A 23,423-nucleotide genomic window follows, 5' to 3' on the forward strand; every position below is an offset into this window, starting at 1 on the left:
TTCTGAAATTTTAGAAAAATTGGTCTTCATCAGATATATCATCTAAGACTCTTTCAACTATTGTCTCTTGGGTAGTTTTGAAGTTTTGAACAGAACCCCTAAATACAAGGTTTATCTTAACATGCATCCCAATTCTATGATTTTTACAACCTTGCTCCCCCCCTTTTTTTGGGTGGTCAGAGGTGAGGGTATTGTGTATTTTCTTTCTTAATTATGTTTATTTTATTTACTTATTTTTTGAGATAGAGTCTCACTCTTTCACCCAGGCTGGAGTGCATTAGCGCAGTCTCAGCTCACGGCAACCTCTGCCTTCCAGGTTCAAGCAATTCTCATGCCTCAGCCTCCCGAGTAGCTGGGATTACAGGCGCGTGCTACCACGCCTGGCTAATTTTTGTATTTTTGGTAGAGATGGGGTTTCACCATCTGGGCCAGGCTGGTCTTGAACTCCTGATCTCAAGGGATCCACCCGCATTGGCCTCCCAAAGTGCTGGGATTACAGGAGTGAGCTACCGTGCCTGGCCAACCAAAATGTTGTTGGTTGGTTGGTTGTGAGACAGAGTCTCACTCTGTTGCCCAGGCTGGAGTGTAGTGGTTGGTGCAATCTCAGCTCACTGCAACTTCCACCTCCTGGGTTCAAGTGATTCCCATGCCTCAGCCTCCCTAGTAGCTGGGATTACAGTTGTGCACCATCATGCCCTGCCAATTTTTAATTTTTGTTATTTTTTTGTGGAGAAAGGGGCCTTGCTGTTAACAGGCTGGTCTTGAACTCTTGAGCTCATGATCTGCCTGCTACAGCCTCCCAAAATGCTGGGATTACAGACGTGAGCCACCACACCAGGCCAATTTTGTTTCTTTGAATTCAACACTAGAAGAAACAGGCCTGAAAAAAATTATATAGTTGGTTTATGTTCCATCTTCTTTTAAGACTTTTAAAATTAATTCTGCTCTCCAGTTACCAAAAACTAAAATGGGCTTCTTTTTGGAAACTTGGGATTTGCTCTCTGATTCAGGAATCATTTTTTTCTATGTACCCATCTTTCTTTAATTCTAAGTACAGGTAGCTCCATTGCCTAGTCAAGGTTGCAAATTTCCCCTTTTTGTGTATCTGAGTTACTCCGTGTTCTGTTTGTTTTTATTTTTTGTTTCTTTCTAACATCTGTTTTTCCAATCATTATCTCATCTTTTCATGAAGGTCCTTGCCATTCTTTATAATTTTTGATTTGAGACATCATTAATGTTTACATTATTCTGATTTGACGGCTGTATTTTCACTGTTGCCAGAGAGTGTCTGTGTATACTCAGTAAAAGACAGACACATTGATTTCTAAATTCTATCCATTTAGCAAGACCGTAGATCAGGTTCCAGAAAGCTTTCACTAAATTACGGCAGTTTTTCATTTTCTGATCAGCAGTAGCAATTACATCTATACTAATCACATAATTTTTTGATCATATCTAATTGTGTATTGTTCTTGAGTTACTTCATAAGTCTTGTCTCAGTGACATCTATAAAGTCTTGAAGGGTAGAGACCATGTCTTATATTTCTTATGTATAACACCTGACATAGTTCTGGACACATATAGATGGTAGGCATTTAGTAAATAGTTGTTGGATTGAATTGAGGGAGTTTATAGACCTCATTTATTCTCAAAAGTAGACTGTAATGTATTTGTTCATTATGATATCTAGCATTTCTATTACCTGTCCTGTTAGGTTGTTTTATTTGTGGGGCATCAGGAAAGGTCTCTTTACTGGAGATTCAGGGATCTGTGCTCTTGTGAGCTCCAATTCAATTACCCCTCCTTTTTCAATCATTTTTTTCCTTCTTCTGTCTTTCTTTTAATACTTATTGTCCTTTTCACCTCACCTACCCAGTAACATATGTTTCATTTCTATCTTCTCTCCTGGATTGTGGAGATCTAATGCCTGGTCATTGCAAAACCAGGATCTAGTTTATAGCAAGCCCTATGACATACTGCAGCCTTGCCAGTAATGACTGCCTGCCATTTTTTGGCTTAAATAACTCATTTTGCTTGAAGGATCAGAAACTTTTTTTAGTTTTTGAAGTCCTTGTTTTTGACTAAATGTGTTGGATGATAGAATTGTAGTTCTAACATGTGCCCCCTTTGTTGATATTTGTGAAATGTTGGTTAGATGGTTGTATTCACCAGCTGACCCTACCATCTTCATCCTAACACTTCCCACACCAGTGTCTTTGTAGGACATTTTAAATCCTGAATATGTAATAGTCATTTGTTCAAGTGCTTACATTTCTGCCCTTGCAGTTGATGGTGGTGGTTGGGGGCCAAGCACCAAAGGCTATCCGGAGTGTGGAATGCTATGACTTTAAAGAAGAAAGGTGGCACCAAGTAGCAGAGTTGCCTTCCAGGAGGTGCAGGGCAGGTAAGCATGATGCATCACAGTCAATTCTCTACTCCTGGGTCATTGAGAGCTTCTTTTTCAGGTCTCATTTTATTAATTAGAAAAATCTCTATAAAAAAAAACTGAGTAAAATAGCTATGTAGTTAAACAATAATTCAGGGGCCTCGTACACCTCTCAAGACACTGATGGGATATCTACTCTGTCTCCGTCTTTACATATCTTTCTGATTGTTTAGTGTAAGGTGGAGGAGCTAGTAATTTGCTGGATATTTCCTAGTTACCTTTGCCTGAAGTGTTAAGAGGGGAATTCTTTAGGTTGGGGTCCTTAGTTCTAGGAGATTCCCTCAGTTTATAAGGTACTGTTAAGTCCCTCAGTTATAAGGCATAATTGCCTTCTTCAAGGCATCTGTTTTACAAACATTTGTTGAAATAGACTTTCATTTAGCCAAAGCTGTGATCAAAAGAAGCAGTTATTATACAAACTCAGGATTTTTCCTGGGACTTAAACTTGGATCCATAATTTCTGTCTCCCATAGCGAAATGAGTTCTGTATGTAATGGAACATTCTATGATGGTAGCACTTTAACAATACATCTTGGAGATTGTTACTTACCAGCATATCTGGAGTTACCTCATTCAGTAAGAGCTGTCTAGTGTTTTATTTTGGTCTGGACATAGTTTTTACTAGTTTTTAAATAGAGCATTAAAAATGTTTTTAATCTTAATGTTATTATAAACAGTGCTACAACAAGTCTTTTATACATACATCATTGTGTATATATGCTAATATATTTTGGCAGGATAAAACTCTAAAACTAGACTTACTGATTCAAAAGATGTCTTAAGAGGATATACCAATTATTACTCCCACTAACAGTAAAATATGAAGGTGCCAGTTTCCCTAAACTCCTGACAGTACTTTGTAATTAAATGTTTTGAGCTTTGCCAATCTGGTGGGTGAAAAATGCCTTAATTTGTACTTATGTAATTTGTACTTATGAGGAAAGTTAAATAGCTTTCTCTCTGAATTGTCAGTTCATGATTTTTGCCATTTTAATAGTTTTATTGATGTCACAGGTATAGTTATATGTTAAGGAAAGTAGCCTTTGTGTCTGTGATGTCTAGTGTGAATATTTATTTGTATTAATCATTTATCTTTTGACTTTGTGCTATTTTTGCCATGTAAAAACTTTATCTTTTAATGTAGTCCTGTACCAAAGTTTTGTGTCTCTGGACTTAAAAATTTGTTTCTTGCATAGAAAGCCATATGCCAAAATTATCTATATGTGTGTGTGAGTGTGTGTATACACACACAAACATAGTTTTAAAAAGCTTTATGTTGGGCCAGGTGCAGTGGATCATGCCTGTAATCCCAGTGCTTTGGGAGGCCAAGGTGGGCAGATCACAATGTCAGGAGCTTGAGACCAGCCTGGCCGACATGGTGAAACCCCTTCTCTACTAAAAATACAAAAAATAGCCGGTTATGGTGGCAGGCGCCTGTAATACCAGCTACTCAGGAGGCCGAAGCAGGAGAATCGCTTGAATCCGGGAGGCGAAGGTTGCAGTGAGCTGAGACCTCACCACTGCACTCCAGCCTAGGCAACTCCGTCTCAAAAAAAAAGACAAAAAAACTTTCTGTTGAAATAATTTTACTTACAGAAGAGTTGCAAAGATAGAACAAAGAATTCTGGTATATTCTTTCCCCAGTGTTAACATCTTACTGTGATACAGTTATCAAAACTAGAAATTAGCATTGGCATATTAATAGTAACTGAAATACAGACTTCATTCATATTTACCATTTTTTCCATTGATTCCCTTATGCTGTTCCAGGATCCTACTTTGCATTTAGTTGTCATATCTTCTTATCTGAGATAGTCCCAGAGTCTTTTCTTATCTTTTATGCCCTTAATTCTTTGAAGAGGACTGGTCAGATATTTTGAAGAATATCTCTCAAGCTGGATTTGTCTGACACTTTCCCACGGTTAAATTGACTTAGTATGATTATTTCTTGTGAGGGTCACCTTGTTCTCTTGGTTAAGGTGGTATCTACCCTATGACAAAAGTATATTTTGAAAACATTTGTTGTTCTAGTACCTTTACAGTTTTATTTATAAATACATATCTCTCTCTAAGATATCTGGGCTGTATTTTAGTCTAAGATGTAAGGTATAGATTTTGGCTTTTAATGGCTACTCAGTTGTCCAAATACCCCTTATTGACTTATCTGTCTCCATTCATTTGATGAAATGCTGCCTTTATCATGTATTAGATTTCCACATTTACTTGGTTGTATTCTAAATTTCCTGTTCTCTTCCATTGATTTGTCTTGCCTATTCATGCATCAAGACATAGCCACTTTTAGTTACTGTGCTTTATAATATGTTTTACTATGTTGTGAAACTAGTGATAGGACTCATGTCTTCTTTTATATCCTTCAGTAGATTTTTAACACTTTCTTCCAATGGTCCTCTGTGTTTCTTGGCAAGTTTATTTTTAGGTATTTTATCTTTCTTGTTACTACTGGAAATGGAGTTTTGTATGCCATTTACTAACTGATTTCTTAATTCATATCTGATTCCTATTATAGTTCCCTTTACTTTGGGGCCATATGTCATTTGATTCAATTTATTGCAAAATGTATTATTTACTTATTGGGTAACTGTGAATACATTTTATCTTCATCATGTCCTCTTCCCTCTCCTCCTTCAGATTAGAACCAATGTCCTTAACTCTGCAAACTTGGCCAAATTTTAATAAACTGTGTAATTAAACTTCTGGGCACTTCAGTTTCCTTATCATACTTCTTTTAGTTCAGTCCCTTCTCCAGACCCAGAACCTTTGGTGGGGGGCACTTCATAGATTGATTCATTTATTTTCTTCTTCTCTGTGACCTAAAATTCCCTAAAACTTGGTAAGCATACTACATTACTTCTAAGAGATGGCATGTTTGTTGTGTTATTTTGTGTGTAGAGAAAGGAAAATGAAAATTGCAATGGGCAAAATTCCCACAATGAACTAACCTGGAGTTAGTCATGATTTTGGGATACAGGATTGTTTTATGCTGAAACATGCTGCCTGCTATGTTGCTGCTCACTAGTCTCCAGGCCCTCTTAGGAGGTCTATTAAATTCTGTGCTAGCAGGGGGCCAAAACAGGCAACTTCATTTGAACTGGAAAGGTCTTGTTGCCATATGGAGGACTGCATTTCCATGTATTTTTAAGGGGGTGGGGGAATAAAGCACCAGAGGGTAAGACAATAAGGGGTAGACTTGCATCTCTTGCCTGATGACATCTGTAAAACATTGAGCTCGTCAAACATATCTGGTGATTCCAGTTCTCCCTATAGGGATTCAGGGAACTGTGAGCCACATTGCCTGCCCTCAGACTGGCACAGGGACATAAACATAGAACTAAGAACAATAAAAACTTGAACAATTTAAAGTAATTATATTATAGACTCTGTACATTTATTAAACCTTAAGTGCACTATATAGATGTCATTTTCTATAGGGGTTCAGGAGCTGGACTAATCCCTTTTAGGCTAAAGTAGACAGGGAAGGCATCACAGAGAATGTGGAACTTTAACTGAGGATTCAGAGTTAAAGAGAACAGAGTGGATGGTGATAGGAGCCTGTCCGATTAGGGCAGCAGCATGAAAAAGTTGAGAAAAGTGAAAAGATGGTTGAAACCTGAGTCTAGCAGTCCAGTTTCTCCATTCACTGATTCTGTAATATCTGTTTAGCCCAGGGATCAGCAGACTTTCTCTTGAAGGACCAGAGAGTAAGTATTTTAGGCTTTGTGGTTATATGGTCTCTGTCACAGCTTCTTATCTACTGTTATAGTGCAAAACTAGCCATATGGAAGTGAATAGGTGGGACAGTGTTCCAATAAAACTATATTTATGGATGGTGAAATTTGAATTTCATATAGCTTTTTACAAGTCATGAAATATTATTCTTTTGGTTGTTTTTCAGCCATTTAAAAATATAAAAACCATGCTTAGCTTATGGGTTCTACAGAAATAGTCTGGTGGACCAGATTTAGCCTGTAGGCTATAAATTTGCCGACCCCTGATTAGAAGTGTTTAGAGTTTCATTTTAAGAATATCCACTAGAAGATCCAAAATTGAAAGCTATGGGAGGTGAGTACAGGTTCAAATAGTTGGAAAATAATGGCTCATTATTTAAGCTTGTAAATTGATATTTGAAAAAAAATGAGTCAAAATGGTACTTTAGCCCGTGCCATTACATCTTTTGATAACCTTAGAAAGAAGGCTGGGCGCAGTGGCTCACGCCTATAATCCCAGCACTTTGGGAAGCCAAGGTGAGCTGATCACGAGGTCAGGAGAGCGAGACTACAGTGAAACTCCGTCTCTACTAAAAATACAAAAAATTAGTCGGGCATGGTGGCGGGCACCTGTAGTCCCAGCTACTCGGGAGGCTGAGGCAGGAGAATGGCATGAACCGGAGAGGTGGAGCTTGCAGTGAGCCGAGATCACGCCACTGCACTCCAGCCTGGGTGACAGAGCGAGACTCTATCTTAATAATAATAATAATAATAATAACCTTAGACAATTTAGCGATTGGATGTTCTTGCAAATGAATAGCATTTTCAAGGATTTATTTAATCAGGCTCTTCCTAAGAGTAGCATGTTCTGACAACAGCTATAGACTTACTAGAAAGCAATCTTTGGATATTGGTGGTAGTCGAGTTGCACGTTGATCTGTAAATGCTGTACTCCTTTTGCAGGCATGGTCTACATGGCTGGACTTGTTTTTGCTGTTGGTGGCTTTAATGGTTCATTAAGAGTTCGTACTGTAGATTCCTACGACCCTGTGAAGGACCAGTGGACCAGCGTTGCTAACATGAGAGACCGGAGAAGCACTTTGGGAGCTGCTGTGTTAAATGGATTGTTATACGCTGTGGGAGGCTTTGATGGGAGTACAGGTAATTTCCTTTTCATCTCTTCTACATTGCTGCTAAAATTAACATAGTAGTCATGTTTATGGAATAAACCGTGGCATCATTAGGGCATATGTGAGGTTTTAACTGGTATTTAAAGATAAATTTAAAATTTTATCAAGAATTTCCTTAAATGATATGAGTGCTGAGTATATAAATTTTCTTTCTTATGCATCAGTATCAGTCATCAAGTTTAAAAAGCTTATAAATGTCAGTAGCTTAGGTAGGAGCCTTCTGGAAAACAAGCTGTTCCTGTTTTTCATGTAATTGATGTGTTTACATTCTGCCATTTTCTTCTCTTAATTTTAGCCCAATGTTACATACCTGAAGTATTTTTCCATATATATGAACTATTGACTTTTTTTAGAGAAGGAAATGAAGACTTGTGTTTTATTATAGGTCTATCATCTGTGGAAGCATACAACATAAAGTCTAATGAGTGGTTTCATGTTGCTCCCATGAACACGAGGAGGAGCAGCGTTGGTGTGGGTGTTGTTGGAGGTAGGTGCTGACAGTTTGTTCAGGTACATATGGCTTTTTGATCCTTGAGAGTGATTCTTCCAATAATCAAAACATTAGTTTTCTGAATGGGCAAGCTAATTATCATTTTAAAAAGAAAAGTCGTAATTACTGTAAAATTTCAATTATCCTCTTTTCAAAACTAGCTTCTCTATATAAATCAACCTATATAAGGCCTTTTCTCTCCCTCTCCATCCCTCTCCCTTTATCCTCTTCCTTTCTGTGTGTGCGTGTGTGTGTGTGTGTTTGACTTATATAACAGCAGTCCCCAACCTTTTTGGCACTGGGGACCAGTTTTGTGGAAGACAATTTTTCCACGGACAGGGGTGGGTTGCGGGGATGGTTTTGGGATGAAACTGTTCCACCTCAGATCTTCAGGCGTTAGTGTGTCATAAGGAGCGCACAACCTAGGTCCCTCACATGTGCATTTCAAGAAGGTTCGCACTTCTGTGAGAATCTAATGCCTCTGCTGATGTGACAGGAAGCAGAGCTCAGCCGTAATACTCGCTCACCTGTCACTCACCGCCCGGTTCCTAACAGGTTCCAGACAGGTACTGGTCCATGGCCTGCGGTTTGGGGACTGCTGCTATGTAAGACTGTCAGCTGATTTAAATACAGTTGTTTGGGGGGAACAATTCAGGTGACATAAATGTGTAATTTTGTATCTGGAGAAGGGCTGTTTAACATTTAAGGGATGGATTGCCACAGTTATTTATTTATATCCTACTTTGTCTCCCAACAGAAGTTAAGGAAGGCTCTAAGTATTATTTTTTGGTGTTTTTTTTTTAATTGACTTGGGCAAATTTGCAGGTTTCCACCCCCTCCTCATCGTAGGTGTAATTCTCTGCACTTAGAAAAAAACAGCTTTATTGAGATATAATCCACGTACCATACAATTCACCCATTTCGTGTATACAGTTCATTGTGCATCCATCACTACAATTCGTTTTAAAACATTTTTATTATCCTCTGAAAGCAATCCTGCTTCGCTTAGCTCTTACTCCTCTCCTACCCAACCTTCAGCAACTGCCAGTCTGCTTTCTATCACTTAGAGATTTGCCTCTTCTGAACATTTTAGTCGTACGGTATGTGATCTTTGGTGACTCACTTCTTTGGCTTAGGGTGATGTTTTCAAGATTTGTTTATTTATACTGAGGCATTTATTAGTACTTCATGCCTTTTTATTGCCAAGTAATATTGCATTGCATTCTGATATTAATTTTTGATTTAACCTTTTTTCCAATTTCCTAAGATAACTTTGGTATTTAATTCTGTCTTACAGGATGTTGTTCACTTATCAAATAGTGTTACCTAAATATATAATGAGTGTGCTTTTTATTTTATCAGGTTATTGAGGAAAGTATAAAATTAACATCATCTATACCCTGCGGATCTTCGTAATATGATTTGAGTACTCCATCTGTCACCATTAGGCAAGACCCTAATATAGTTCATAAAAATCAGAGCACTTTACGGGGAAACTCTACTGCCATGAAGGAAAATATATTAATATTTTCTGGCTTGAAAAAATCGTGTTTTTTGTTTGTTCGTTTTTTAATAAATTTGGCTTTCTTTGTGATTTTATGCGTAGGTTTGCTCTATGCTGTAGGAGGTTATGATGGAGCGTCACGTCAGTGTCTTAGCACAGTAGAATGCTATAATGCTACAACAAATGAGTGGAGCTATATAGCAGAAATGAGCACCAGGCGGAGTGGAGCAGGTACATGTGAACCTATTTTAGCAATTGAAGCACAAAAATGATGGAAAATAGTTAAAGTAAAATGATTCAGTGGCATCATTTTACATTATCTGAAAATATATGATATGCTGATTTTAATGGCACTGCTAAATGTCTTTTGAATTGTGCAGTTAATGGGAGTAATTACAAAGTAATTTTACTTTAAAATTTAATGTCAAAGTGCTATAGACATTTCTGTTTCATATATTCACATGGTTAGCACTCCTTTTAGTTTCTGTTTTTAGTGCTTATTGGGGAACTTGCTTAATAATCAAATCTTTTCATGTATATTTCTTAAAATTTTGTGCTTTAATTCAGGGTTATTTTATTATGGATTTTTTTTTCAAAAGGATTACATTAAAGGACTTTTTCCCTCCCTGTGTTTCACCTACATATTATTAATATTTTTATTCTGTTTGACATGCCTCTTTTTTCAGAATAATAGTTTGTTGAGATGCTTATTTAATCATCAATTCTATTGATTTCCATTTCTTAAATTGTAGGCTATAGTATCAGCTTGCTTTTATTATGAATTATAACTTCAGAAGTTTTAGTTACAGTTAAATAAACATATTAAATAAACCTAATATGATATAAATCTCTTGTTCTTTTTGCCCCTCTATTTGGCTGGTTGTGTTTTATAGGTGTTGGTGTGTTAAACAATTTATTGTATGCTGTAGGAGGTCATGATGGCCCTTTAGTACGAAAAAGTGTTGAAGTGTATGATCCTACCACTAATGCATGGAGACAGGTTGCAGATATGAACATGTGCAGAAGAAATGCAGGTATCTGTCAGTTTAAAGTTATAAAACTTATGTTGAATTTTATTTTAAGTTTCACTAGTATCACTGTGTATTTCCATTGTTCTTTTACTGATCTGGGTTCCCTGACAGACTTTGAACTCTTTAAAGGCAGAAACTTACTTAATAATCCTGTAAAGTGAATGCCTGCCACAGTCTCTGGAACATAACTGGTTGTTGTGACACGTCAGTAAACTTATTTCTACTAGCTGCTACTTTTTGGTGATAAACTTGGAGACTAATTAATTAGGAGTAGACCCTTCATTTGATACTTGAATTCATTCATTCTTACACCAAATATTTTTTAGTGCCTACTATGTATCTATCACATACTGGAGATCCTACTTCTCAGGAAATTTACTCTAGTTGAGTAAATATTTATACTAGGTTAAAAAACTAGTTGGTTATCTAAATCTAACCAACTAGTTTAGAGGGGAAGTCTGCAGAGGTAACCCTAGCTTAATACAGTTCAGGATTTCCAGGAAAATGGAAAAACTAAAGCAACAACAACAACAAATAATTTTAAGAACGTAGAGAACTTTAAGATTAGGGAAATAACCACTTGAAAAGAAGAATCAAGGAAGGGAAATACAAGTGGAAAATAGACTCAAGATAGCTACATAGCCTTTCAGGAAATGCTAGGATTCTTCAAAATGCCATTATCTTCATGTCATTTCTCATAGTGTAAAATAAGTTCCTGGTGAGTCTCAAACTTACTGTACACCATGGGACACCCGTCCTCCATCAGCACTCATCTTAGTTTCTCTTTAAAGAAGTGTGATTACTAAGAAAGACTAAGTATGTGGAACTGCAGATACTGTTAGCCACAGACCAGAATTTATAATTAATTCTGTTTGGCCTTGCATGTCATCTGGTCAGTTGTATTTAGTTATCAGTTCGCTCGATGGTAAGACCCTCAAATCTGGGTCCTTAGTGGAATAAGTGACTCCAGTACACATTAAGTTAGAAAAGCCATGGTGATTTGTGCAAGTGTCCTTTCCTGGATTAGGAAACTTAGTTGCAATTTGAGCTTTTTATGAGTATTTTCTTAAAGGTTAGAATAATGTTATTTTTTCTCTATATGTGCTTATTGTTTTCATATCAGAAAGTACTCATTTCTTTTAGGTAGAAGAATAAAGAGATAATTTGTATTTATAGAGCTATAATGATAGGTCTATCATTATAGAGCTGTTCTTCAAAAAATTGTGTGGGAAAGGGTAGGATTTAGGAAAAAGACTTAAGTCTGTTGAAAAGTTGTTTCATACTTTGACTTAGACAACATTACTTGAGTTTATTTAATAATAAGGAAGAGAGAGAAATCTAAAAGCTTACTTTTCAGTTTTTCCTTCTCAATCAATTATGTTTATTTTCTATGCAAATAACAGAACTTGAATTACTTACTTCTATAATTTACAAGATACAATATAATCCAATTGAGCATATATTTTAAAATTATTTAAGTTCATAAGAATATTTAAAATCTCACCCTCATTCCATATTCCTGGTAATCTGAAAAAAACTTCTAATAAGATCTACTCAGCTCTTCCTTTTTAATAACCTAGGCTCAGGACCTCATCCAAGCACCTAAATTACTGGGAAGAAAGAACTAAGCTGGCAAAGAGTGGAGGACACGTATTCAATGTTAAATGGGGAGAGGTGAAAGCATCCATATAAATTTGAAATAGCAAGCAGCTTACCAGCCAAATTTCAAAAGTTTTCATAAGTACGGTAAATTATGACACCAAGAGTGGAGTAAAAATGAAATAAACTTGAATTAGATGATTATATATAGACTTTTAATACCTAGCATGTCTGTAATAGGTTCTCAATATGAATTTGATTGTGTTGAAGTAAACTGAATAAACTGGAACCATCAAACACTGCAGGAAAGTGCATCCTTTTGGCAAAGTGATTTGGCTCCGATCGCCTAAAAGGAATCTGGTGTTGTGAGTTAGTGGGTTAGTAAAATTGATGTCTTCTGAATATATAGCTAATATATTCAAATGGATGTATGGACCAGCCTCCCTTTCTGCAGTGGGATGCTCTTTAATCTGTGAGCCCCTCGTAGATATAATTGGGAAAACTCTTTAGGACGATATAATCTCCTTGTTCATGCCTTCCATCGTAGCAGGGCCATTTTTGAGATCATTTTTTCTCTCACAGTCCTATGTTGTCCATCAACAGACTGAAATATAGTGTTGCATACACATATACCTACTGTATGGAGCTTGTGTGGCAGCAGCATTTGCCTTTTAAGTATTTGAGCAACTTAAAATGGTATGAGTTTTTTTCCTACAAAGTTTTGTAGATTTGGGCAGCATTCTTCTGGATTCTTTGATGCCCTCTAGTACAAGTTCATAGTAGCACTGAACTTTTTATAAGATATTAAATGTACTTTAAAAAATTACATTGAATTAGCTTTTTAAAAGCATTTACCATTTGACTCAGCAGTTTTCTTTCTAATAATTTATATTAGGAAAAATTGCTCAAGTATTCAAAACAATATTCAGGGGATCTTTGTTCATTGCAACATCATTGATAACAGCAAAAAAATCAAAATGACTTAAATATCCATCAGTAAAAAAATGATTAAATAAACTACGATGATATGATACATAAACATTACATTTATTAACTTGAGGAACTGTCCAAAGTATGTTGGTTGGCCAGGGTGGGTAAGTTATTTAATAAAGTAGCATGTGTAGTGTGAGCTACTTTGGGGTTAAAAAAGAAAGTATCTGAGTATATATGCGTAAAGAAAAGTTAGCCAGAGTAGAGATCAAAATTTTAATGGTCATTATTCCAAGTGACATAAGGTTGGAGGTCATCTTTTTTTCTTTATACTTTTCTAGATATTTTGAATTTTTGCAAAGAAAATAGTTATTTTAATATAAATAATATTCTCTTCTTTAAAGGGAGATGAAATAGCTAACCATTTAGTGTGATAATTAAAATTAAGAATATTTTTACCTTCTACTAACATATATTTTCTTCCTTAGGATTCCCTAAGTAAGCTGACTTTGACTTTTTATTTAAAAAAAATAAATAAAATGAGGGTCAAAATAGTTTCCAACCTATAATGTTGTGAAAATTAAATACAATAATGCATATATAAAGTAACTACTGCATAAATGACAATCAGTAGGAGGTTAGAAGTGGTATTATAGTCTCCTAATAAAGAAAGAATTCTTTTTTTTTTTTTTTTTTGGAGACGGAGTCTCGCTCTGTTGCCCAGGCTGGAGGGCAGTGGTGTGGTCTTGGCTCACTGCAACCTCTGCCTCCTGGGTTCAAATGATTCTCTTGCTTCAGCCTGTTGGAGTAGCTAGGACCACAGGCACACTCCACCATGCCTGACTGATTTTTGTATTTTTAGTAGAGATGGGGTTTCGCCATGTTGCCCAGGCTGGTCTCGAACTCTCGTGACATCAAGTGATCTGCCCACCTCGGCCTTCCAAAGTGCCGGGATTATAGGTGTGAGCCATGGTGCCTGGCTATCCTAATATAAAAAGAATTCTTTACATGCTCACTATTTTCTCTTCTTGCCTCCTTTCAAAGAAATTAGTGTCTCTGGATTACCTCACTAAACATGTACAGGGATACTCATATTCATCCAACTTTTTTAAATAATCGTTTTCTCTCTGTGTAATTTTTTAAAGGAGTTTGTGCAGTTAATGGTCTGTTATATGTTGTTGGAGGGGACGATGGTTCCTGTAACTTGGCGTCAGTAGAATATTATAATCCAACAACGGATAAATGGACAGTTGTGTCATCATGTATGAGCACAGGGAGAAGTTATGCAGGTAACTGGTCTCTAAAGTCAATTATCATACAAAAAGATGACCTCATTATGATTTTTATATTAACAAAGTTTTTCTGTTATAAGAATAAAGTCTTTTCTGAAGGTATAGTTTATATCTTACTCTTAAGATGATTAACATTGGTTGTATATATTCTGAAATAAAGCACCAGTATACTTTTGTCATTCTGCAGTCATTTGTATTCAAAATCCCAAGTCTTTGATATACAAAATCATATAATAAAATTTAACGTAGCTAAAATCTGTATGCAGAGAAGAAGAATTCACTGTGTAGCAAGGTGTTAATTCCTGAGATGTCCGAGAAATAGGATTGGATTCCTGTGTCTCCCCGTGGTGCGGCTCCATAAGACAGTATTATAGTGAGGCTGTGGAATAATTTTTCTTTCTTAAGCATAGTACTGGTTGAGTTATAAAATGTGATTTTTTGTTCCATTCTCTTAGTAAGATAAATTATAATTTTAATAAATTTTATCATGAATCTTTAAATTGTTTTCAGTGATATTTATCTGGCTTTTAATAGTATAATATTTCTGTAACAAAATTGCTCCAATAGTGGAGGAAGAAAATGTCTAAACTAATTAACCATCACTGTTGCTTATGTATCATTCAAAACAGCACTTAGAAGAACTATGTACAGTAGAATTCCAATATAACATGGCTGAATACTAGATTAATTTTTAAAACAACTTCATTGAGGTATAAACTGACAGAATACATAGCGTACAGTTGACCCTTGGACAACACAGGTTTGAACTGTGTATGTCCACTTATATGTGGATATTTTTTGAAAAATAATTATGTTGGAAAAATTTTTTTGGAGATTTGTAACAGTTTGAAAAAACTCAGATGAACTGCATAGCCTAGAAATATTGAAAAAATTAAGTAAGATTATGAACACAATATATGTAGATATTAGTCTGTTTTATCATTTACTACAAAATATCCAAAAATCTATTACAAAAAGTTAAAATTTATCAAAACGTATGCACACAAACTCTTACAAGAACAAACACCTACAAACCATAGACGGTGTCATTCACAGTCCAGAGAAATGTGAACAAACCACAAAGATACAATATTAAATCATAACTGCATGAAATTAACTGTAGTATGTTACTGTACTACTCTAATAATTTTATAGCCGTCTCCTGTTGCTGCATTGGTGAGCTCAGCTGTTGTGAGTATCCGCTTAAAAAGCTGTGGGGCGCTAATCACCTTTGAAAGAGCAGTTTGTCTCTTCAGTGACCGTATCTCAGTAAAAAGTTCTCTCTCATGGTTCTGCGTTATTTTTCATCATGTTTACTGCAATATCATAAACCTTGAATAACACCACGGGACCCATGCAAAGTGCCACTGGTGATGATGCTGGGAAGTGCTCCAGCGAAGCAGAGAAGAGTCATGACATGACAAGAAAAAGTGGAATTGCTTGAGATAAACCATGGACTGAGGTCTGCTGCTGCACTTGCCCACCATTTCAAAATAAATGAATCCAGGGTCGGGATCATTGTAAAAAGGAAAAAGGAAATTCAGGAAGCCATCCTTGCAGCCATCCCAGCAGTTTTGAAAACTTCCCACTTTTTGTGAAATCCCTTTTTATCTTGTGTTGAACATGCAGCTTTTATGTGGGTACAGGATTTTTCTTTTTGAGACAGAATCTCACTCTATCGCCCAGGCTGGAGTGCAACAGCGTGATCTCAGATCACTGCAACCTCCGCCTCCCAGATTCAAACGATTCTCATGCCTCAGCTTCCTGAGTAGCTGGGATTACAGGGGGTGCCACCACGCCCGGCTAATTTTTAAACTTTTATTATTTTTGATTTTTTGGTTTTGGTTTTTGGTGGGTGCAGGACTGCTATAAGAAAGGCATACCTGTCAACTCTAATATGATTTGAGAAAAAGCAAAGTCATTATGTGACAACTTGAAGCAAAAGGAAGGTGAAGGATCTGAAACTGGAGAATTTCCTCAGCCTACTCAAGCAAAGGATGACTTGATAATTTTGGAAAGGGGTTTGGCTCAAAAAATGTCAAGATAACAGGAGAAGCAGCTTCTGTCAACCAAGGGGCAGCAGATAAGCTCCCAGATGCCATTAAGAAAGTTGTTGAGGAGAATGGATATCTGCCTGAAAAAGTTTTTAATGCAGACAAATGTGCCACCAAGGACATTTATTACGAAGGAAAGTGAGCACCAGAATTTAAGGCAGAAGGGGATAGGCTAACTCTACTATTTTGTGCAAATGCAGTTGGGTTTATGATTTGGGCTGCTCTTATCTAAAAAGCTGCTAACCCCCAATCCTTGAAGGGAAAATATAAATACCAGCTGCCAGTCTTTTGATTGCATAACAAGAAGACCTAGACAAGAACTCTTTTCCTGGATTGGTTCCATCTGTGCTTTCTTCCTGAAGTCAGGAATTACCTTGCCAGTAAGGGACTGCCTTTTATTTTGATATTGGACAGTGCCGTTGGCCACCCAGGACCCCATGAGTTCAACACCAAAGGCATAGAAGTGGTCTACGTGCCCTTAAACACAGTGTGTCTAATTCAGCCTCTAGATCAGGGACCAGAGGAACCTTAAAGTTCATTATATATGGCACTCTATGGAAAAAATTGCCAATGCTATGGAAGAGAATCTCAACAGAGAAAACATGAAAGTCTGGATGGATTACACCATTGAATATATCACTGTTGTTATAGAAAAAGCTATGAAAGTCATCAAATCCAAAACAATAAATTCCTGCTGGAAAAAAAAAAACCTGTGTTCAGATGTTGTGTATGACTTTACAGGAGTTATGACAGAGCCAGTCAAAGAAATCATGAAAGAGATCGTGGATGTGACTATAAAGGTTGATGGTGAAGGATTTCAGGTATGGATCTTGGAGAAATTCAAGAGCTAATAGATACCAAACCAGAGAAATTAACAGAACATGACTCAATGGAGATGAGTGCTTCTTAACCACTGCCAGACAATGAAGAAGATGTAGAAGCAATGCCAGAAAACAAACTGACATTAGACAGTCTGGCAAAAGGGTTCTGGTTATTCAAGACTGTTTATGACTTATTTTATGAAATGGGCCCTTCTATGATATGTGCACTGTAACTGAAGAAAGTGGTGGAAGGAGGATTGGTATTGTATGGAAACATTTTTAGAGAAATGAAAAAAAAAAAAGGTCAGGAATTACGGTGTATTTCCTTAAAGTTGCACCAAGTGTGTCTGCCTCTCCTGTTTCCCCTGCCTTCCCTTCCACCTCCTCCACCTCTTCCGCCTCTGCCACCCCTGAAACAACAGGACCAACCTCTCCTCTTTCTCCTCCTCCTCAGCCTACTCAATGTGAAGAGACAAGGATGAAGACCTTGATGATGATCCACTTCCCCTTAATGAATAGTAAATATAGTTCCTCTTCCTTATGACTTTTTAAATAACATTTTCTTTTCTGTAGCTTACTTTAAGAATACAATATATAACACATAACATGTTATGACATATATAACATATTACATGTAAAATATGTTAATTGAGCATATCAGTAAGGCATTTGGTCAACTGTAAGCTGTTAACGGTTGAATTGTGCGGGAGTAAAAAATTATACATGGGAGGGTCAGCACCCCTGACCCCCATGTCGTTCAAGGGTCAACTGTATATTTAAAGTATGTAATTTTATTACTTTTGACATAGTATATACCCATGAAACCATCACCACAATCAAGATAATGAACATATCCGTCACGCTCAAAAGTTTCTGTGTTCCCTTTTGAGTATGTTTTCCAAATTATAACTACAAAGAGGAAGAGACTAGTTCTGGATTAAATAGTCTTATATTTAGTCCATAACTAAACAGAGATTTCACTGTCATTTAGATTAAAATGATAATACTACTAAAGTTTAAGAAAGAGATTCTGAAACATGATTTGTATGGTGCCTCCTGCTTTCGTATTATAATAAAGAATTGAGTGTCTTCTCAGAGATACAGAATGCTGCCTGTGACTTCTTTTTTATCTCTTCATTTCTTTGCTCAGGGGTCACAGTTATTGATAAACCATTATGAGCCTGAGGGACATTTTCAGCATATTTATACATGAGAAACAGCCTTCAACAAGTATTTCTGAAGTGACTGAGAATCTAGCACTTCTCCACTTGTAGCTGCACTTTACGTCTCAGCAGAAGATAAGATCGTCTGCCTTTATAGGCCTCGGATACTGAAGATTATTTTTGGTAGAAGCACCGTGTAGGCTTTTTCTGCAATGAGCAGCAGCTGACTGAATTTTCATAAGAAACTTGGACTGCAGGACTTAATCTGTAGTCTTTAGACAACAGTTGCTTTCATAAAGACTAGTTCTTATCAACCTTGAATGACTACGGATTATTTTGTGAAGGAGGATGAAATGATGCGTGTTCTTGTAAAATTAAATTTTATCTTTATTTCTTCTAAAAATCTGTATACCAAGAACTGAAAATCTTTGAACAGATATTAAAATCTACGTAAGTATACAAACTAGTTGAGGGATAAACTGTTTGCTTTTATAAAATAACTTTGATTACATGAATATAATAAATTATGTGCATATAAATGTGTGTCTATATGCTTTCCTTTAAATATGTTTGAAAAGATGTTTGAAACTTGATTATACTATTTATAATTGGCACAGTACTTTGAATTATGCCAGTACTACATTGTAAAACAGAGTTGTATTTTTTGATATTTAACAATGCTTAACACTTTAAACGCCACTTCTGAGGAATGGACCTGGTGTAACACACTTGAATATGTGTGATGCCAAACTTTTTAAAATAAAATATAAATTATGCTTATTTATTAATTTTCTTTAGTTTAATCTTGGTCATGTTTTGGTGTGTATTTTTAATTTTTTTCTCAAATTAACACTTTGGCATGAACATTACTGCAGGTTTTTGATGAATATAATGAATGTATGGAATTCAACTGAATTTGCATGGTCTTAAGAATTTTTCTGTGTGTATAAATTTAGCTGCTATTAACAGAAGAGAGAACTTTCTGTGAGTAGCCATGTGTGTTGATCAGATACAGTTTTTCTGAGATCTTCAATTAATCTCACTTTAAAAATGACCAAAACATGTCTTTCTTGAATTATCTTTGAATAAAGGTTTGTATATTATTTGTTTCACAGTGTTCTTGATTTTTATCTATTTAGTTTTGTATTAAAGTTTCCTGTTAGTTTGTTTTTGGCTCTTTTATAAAGTTTGCATTTTGTCACTTCAGAAATCTGCATTTTTAATTTATTGCCAAAGTGACCTGACCTATAAGACAAAACTATTAAATGAATAACCAAAGTCAATAAAAATGGTTCTCTTTCCAAGGAAAAGTAACCTCAACTATCAAGGAGAGGTCTGTCAAGGATTGGTAAAGTTTAAACTTTTTGTATTTTTGTGTCCCTGATATGGGTAGGGCATGAGATAAGGATAAAACAAGTAGCATTAGACCAAAAAGAAAGTCAAAGAAAAAATATATTCCAAAGTAACTGAGAAACTGTGGTTTTGATACCAAATAAAAGGAATTGAGGAAATAGGAATAGTGGAGTCAGGTAGGCAGCTGGGGTGCTGGCACAGCAGAGGAAGGGAAGAGGGGGAAGGAGGAGGTGATGGAATATTGTGACCATTCCTCAGGAATTAAAAAAGTTGGCATGAGCTGTTGCTAGAACAGTTGATAATCAAGAGGAAAGATTGCTATGATAACATTTCAATTCAAATGTAAACATGGAACCATATTTCATACTTAGTTGAACTTTCCATTATAAATGAATTTAATCAGAAAAAGCCTATGCTGAGTTGATGAAAACATGAATTTCTGCCTTAGTGTGGCCTTACAGCACATCATTGTCAAAAAAATCTTGAAGGTCTAATGAACTTGGAGTACTGTCAGCTGTTTCTGACAGAGGCACCAAGAAAAATGTATGAGGTCTGTCTTTCCTGATCAGTTCCAAACACTAATGTTTCATGAAACTGTATGAATCTATCAACAATTTATCTGAAAAATTTTAAAGCTTTTCTTAAAATGTAATCTCAGCCTATTAAAGTAACAAAGTCTTAACCACATAGCATGTCAAATACCTCTGTTTTTACTTTCTTAATCTTTGAAGCTTTAATAGCTACACTGTAATTTGCCAAGGTTTGTCAGTAGCTGGATTCATATCTATGACTTCAGAGACTTTAGACATATCTCCTTCCCCTATGCCAACCTTTGTCTTTCCAGTTTGAAATGTTTTTAAAGGCACATATGGAAGTGTTCTCAGCCTGTTCCATTACTGTATGAAACATAAGAAGTTAAGGCAGAGAGGTGTCTTAGAAATCCTGTCAAGGAGGCAGCCCCAGGTTTGAGCAGAGTTCAAGGCTGGATCCACATACCTGCGTTGTGAAGCAACTCATCTGCCTGCTTTGTTTGGATCTATGCCTTCTTGACTGAAAGCAGTGATGACTATGATAAAGGCAGATGGTGTATTTACTGTCAGAAGACTATCAGTTTGCTCCCTGTTTCTTATGGAGTCTTGTGTATGATTCCTGGTATTTATTATCTCTTTTGTTCCTTATAGCATGAAGACCCAGGTATTTGTAATCCTAACTGCTGATGCGTTATGAGACTTATTTTATCAGATATAAAAGGGTCATGTGATATTACATAGCAGTGTGCTGATACCATCTTGTTTCAGTTTTGTCTCAAGCAAATTGCCTCCTACTGACTTACATGGCTGCCAGTGTCTCATTTTGGAGAGGAGGCTACATTGGAGAATGGAACCATACTTTGAGTCAACATTCTGGGGTTCTGATCCTGGCTTTAAGGAAAAAAGCAGTGTGGTATATTGGAAAGCCCATGGGCATAGAAACAAAAGGGTTCTGGGTTTGCAGCTCCCTCTATCAATTGCTAGCTGTGACTTTCAACACATAACCTCTAGCCCTTATTTTGTTTTTAAAATGGCAGTAGTGTCTGTGTCACAAGGTTATTGTTGCATTTGAAAGAAATGATGCATGTTCGTATGCCTGAAATAAATCCAGAGGGCCCTCAATAAATTACAGCTGTTGTTCCTGGAGCTCCTGTTAATCTTCATTGTAGGCAAATAAGTAAGTTGAGCTGCTGCATCAGCATTTTTTTCCAGCTCTAAGCCTTTAAGGTTTAAAATAATCTGACCTCTCCATACACCTACACCTGCTCTGATTTAGAAAATGTAATACTATGGTAGAATTCCAAATCAGAAATAATTACTGACATTTACTGATCATATCTTATATGCCAGAGACTGTGCAAAGGACTTTACATACATTATGTAATCATGATAAAGAACTCTTTGAGGTGTAGGTATTATTATTTTACAGAAGTACCAGATAAGACAGAGAAGTAACTTACCCACTGCTGATAAAATGCCAAGCCTAGGAAGTCTGGCTCAACAGTGTGTGCTATTGATGCTTACCTGATAGAGGATAGCAGGTTTGGGCAGAGAGAAAAGTTGGGTGAAAGTTCAGTCATCACACAACCAATAGGATGGGGACCTCTGGAGCTGGGATGCCCAAGCAAAGTAGTCCTACATTGGTTTAAGGGCTTTTATACCCCCGTTTCAACCAGTTACTTGACTAGCTGTTCCCCAGAAAGGGGGTATACCCGTGGGGAGAGGTGCTTCTCTTTGGCAGTACTCAGCAGCTGGAGGAATGCCTGCTTAGGTCTTGAAGAGGGGGGATCTGGGTGGTGTGCCACAGTATCCACTACAGGACCAACAGATTCATATGCCCACTGCACAGTATACACTGAGACAGCAAGGTTTGCAGCAGAGAGAGTTTAGTGATGGCAGGGTGCTGAGAGGAGATGGGAGGAGACCCTCAAATTCATCTCCTCGAGGAGTTCTGTATTGAGGTTTTTAAGGGGATCCTGGAGGGCAAGAGGCTGGAAAATTAGGGTCGTTGATCGGCTCAGGTAAGGGGGATGAAATCATCAGGATGTGGGAACTGCATTCTTTGGTAAGTCAACTCCTTGTGGTCCTTCAGACCAGCTGAGTCAGTAGTTTCATCAGCATGAAGGACCTGAAAGATTATCTCAAAGCACAAACTCAACGTTTCATAATGTTAAAGTTGTCTGTAGAGCAGTTACGGGAAACTGTAACCTTGTAACAGGGTCTACATGATTCTGAAGCAATAGGCAAACAATTATGAGGAAGGGATCAGACAGCAAGTTGACCTAATGATTAATCCTGTGTGCCGCAAGCTTGGTTTATTTTCGTTCCCCCCACCCCTTTTTCCCAGATTAATTTGATGAACTATGTAGGGATGGTTTCAGACACCACTCTAAAGGCATCCTAAAGACAGGGCTGACACAACCAAGGGACAGATCCCATTTCTTTTCGTTTGACGTGACCTCTGTCATGATACTTTAGAAAGAATGTGTGTGCCAAACATAAGGGGTAGACGAATGAGTACAGGTCACACTGAATCTAAAAAACACACTTTTCAAGAGGGAACTTCCTCAAGGAGATAGCACCTGAATTGATGGGGCGGCGTGGAGATGGCTGATTATTCCAGGCGGAAGGGCCAGTTTAAGCAAAAGCATGGAGGAGTGAAACAATAGTATTCTGTTTTCAGAAGCTGTGTAGATTTGACACAATATATACATAATCAAAACATCATATGTGCGCCGTAAACACAATTTTTGTAAGTTATACCTTAATAAAGATGGAGGAAAAAGGGCCTTCACTAGCCCAAATGATGCCCCTGTGCGGTTTTTTCTTTAAAGGCCCCTTTTCCTTTAAGTGAAAGTTTTAGTATATTGTGCATCTGTACACAGTTTTATTATTATACCCCAGTACACAATATTTTAATGTTGAGAGATGGCGTAAACTCAGCTTAGAGCTGCAAAGACCTGCGTCAAGCCCCCGCCCCTGGGCCCTCATCGTCCAGGACAGCAACAGCAACATCACCTGGGCGTTCTCAGCTCATGTAGCGAGGTCAAGGTCCTGGGAGCCGAAATCTCCCTTGATGTTCAATCTTTTTAAATCTTTCCCAGCCTCTATTTCTCATCTGCAAAATGACGATAATCGCATTTGAAATTCTCCGTTTTCAAAATACAGGGATTTATTAAAGGATATGTAGGCTGGGGAAACAAGGGAGACGAAAGATCTAAATCTAAAAGGTAGACCAGAAAAAGGCAAGGGTGTCTAGAAACACAAAACAGTCAACATAGATTTTAAGACTCAT

At 36.9% G+C, this 23,423-nt stretch overlaps 1 protein-coding gene across 3 annotated transcripts in view; it reads left to right on the forward strand.

Annotated features, from left to right (window-relative positions):
• Positions 1 to 19,348, forward strand: part of KLHL2 (kelch like family member 2) — a 122,087-nt gene extending 102,739 nt beyond the window's left edge. For 2 of the 3 annotated variants that reach the window (XM_008000201.3, XM_073017708.1), the window contains 7 exons: positions 2,287 to 2,404; positions 7,135 to 7,332; positions 7,747 to 7,848; positions 9,458 to 9,586; positions 10,249 to 10,389; positions 14,061 to 14,204; positions 18,233 to 19,348. In XM_008000201.3, coding sequence (XP_007998392.1) covers positions 2,287 to 2,404; positions 7,135 to 7,332; positions 7,747 to 7,848; positions 9,458 to 9,586; positions 10,249 to 10,389; positions 14,061 to 14,204; positions 18,233 to 18,261 — 861 coding nt within the window. In that variant the 3' untranslated portion in view covers positions 18,262 to 19,348. The other variant, XM_008000202.3, reaches the window with a different exon arrangement.
• The last annotated feature ends 4,075 nt before the right edge of the window (positions 19,349 to 23,423 follow it).

This window comes from Chlorocebus sabaeus, chromosome 7, assembly GCF_047675955.1.
Source record: "Chlorocebus sabaeus isolate Y175 chromosome 7, mChlSab1.0.hap1, whole genome shotgun sequence".
NCBI classification, from domain to species: domain Eukaryota; kingdom Metazoa; phylum Chordata; class Mammalia; order Primates; family Cercopithecidae; genus Chlorocebus; species Chlorocebus sabaeus.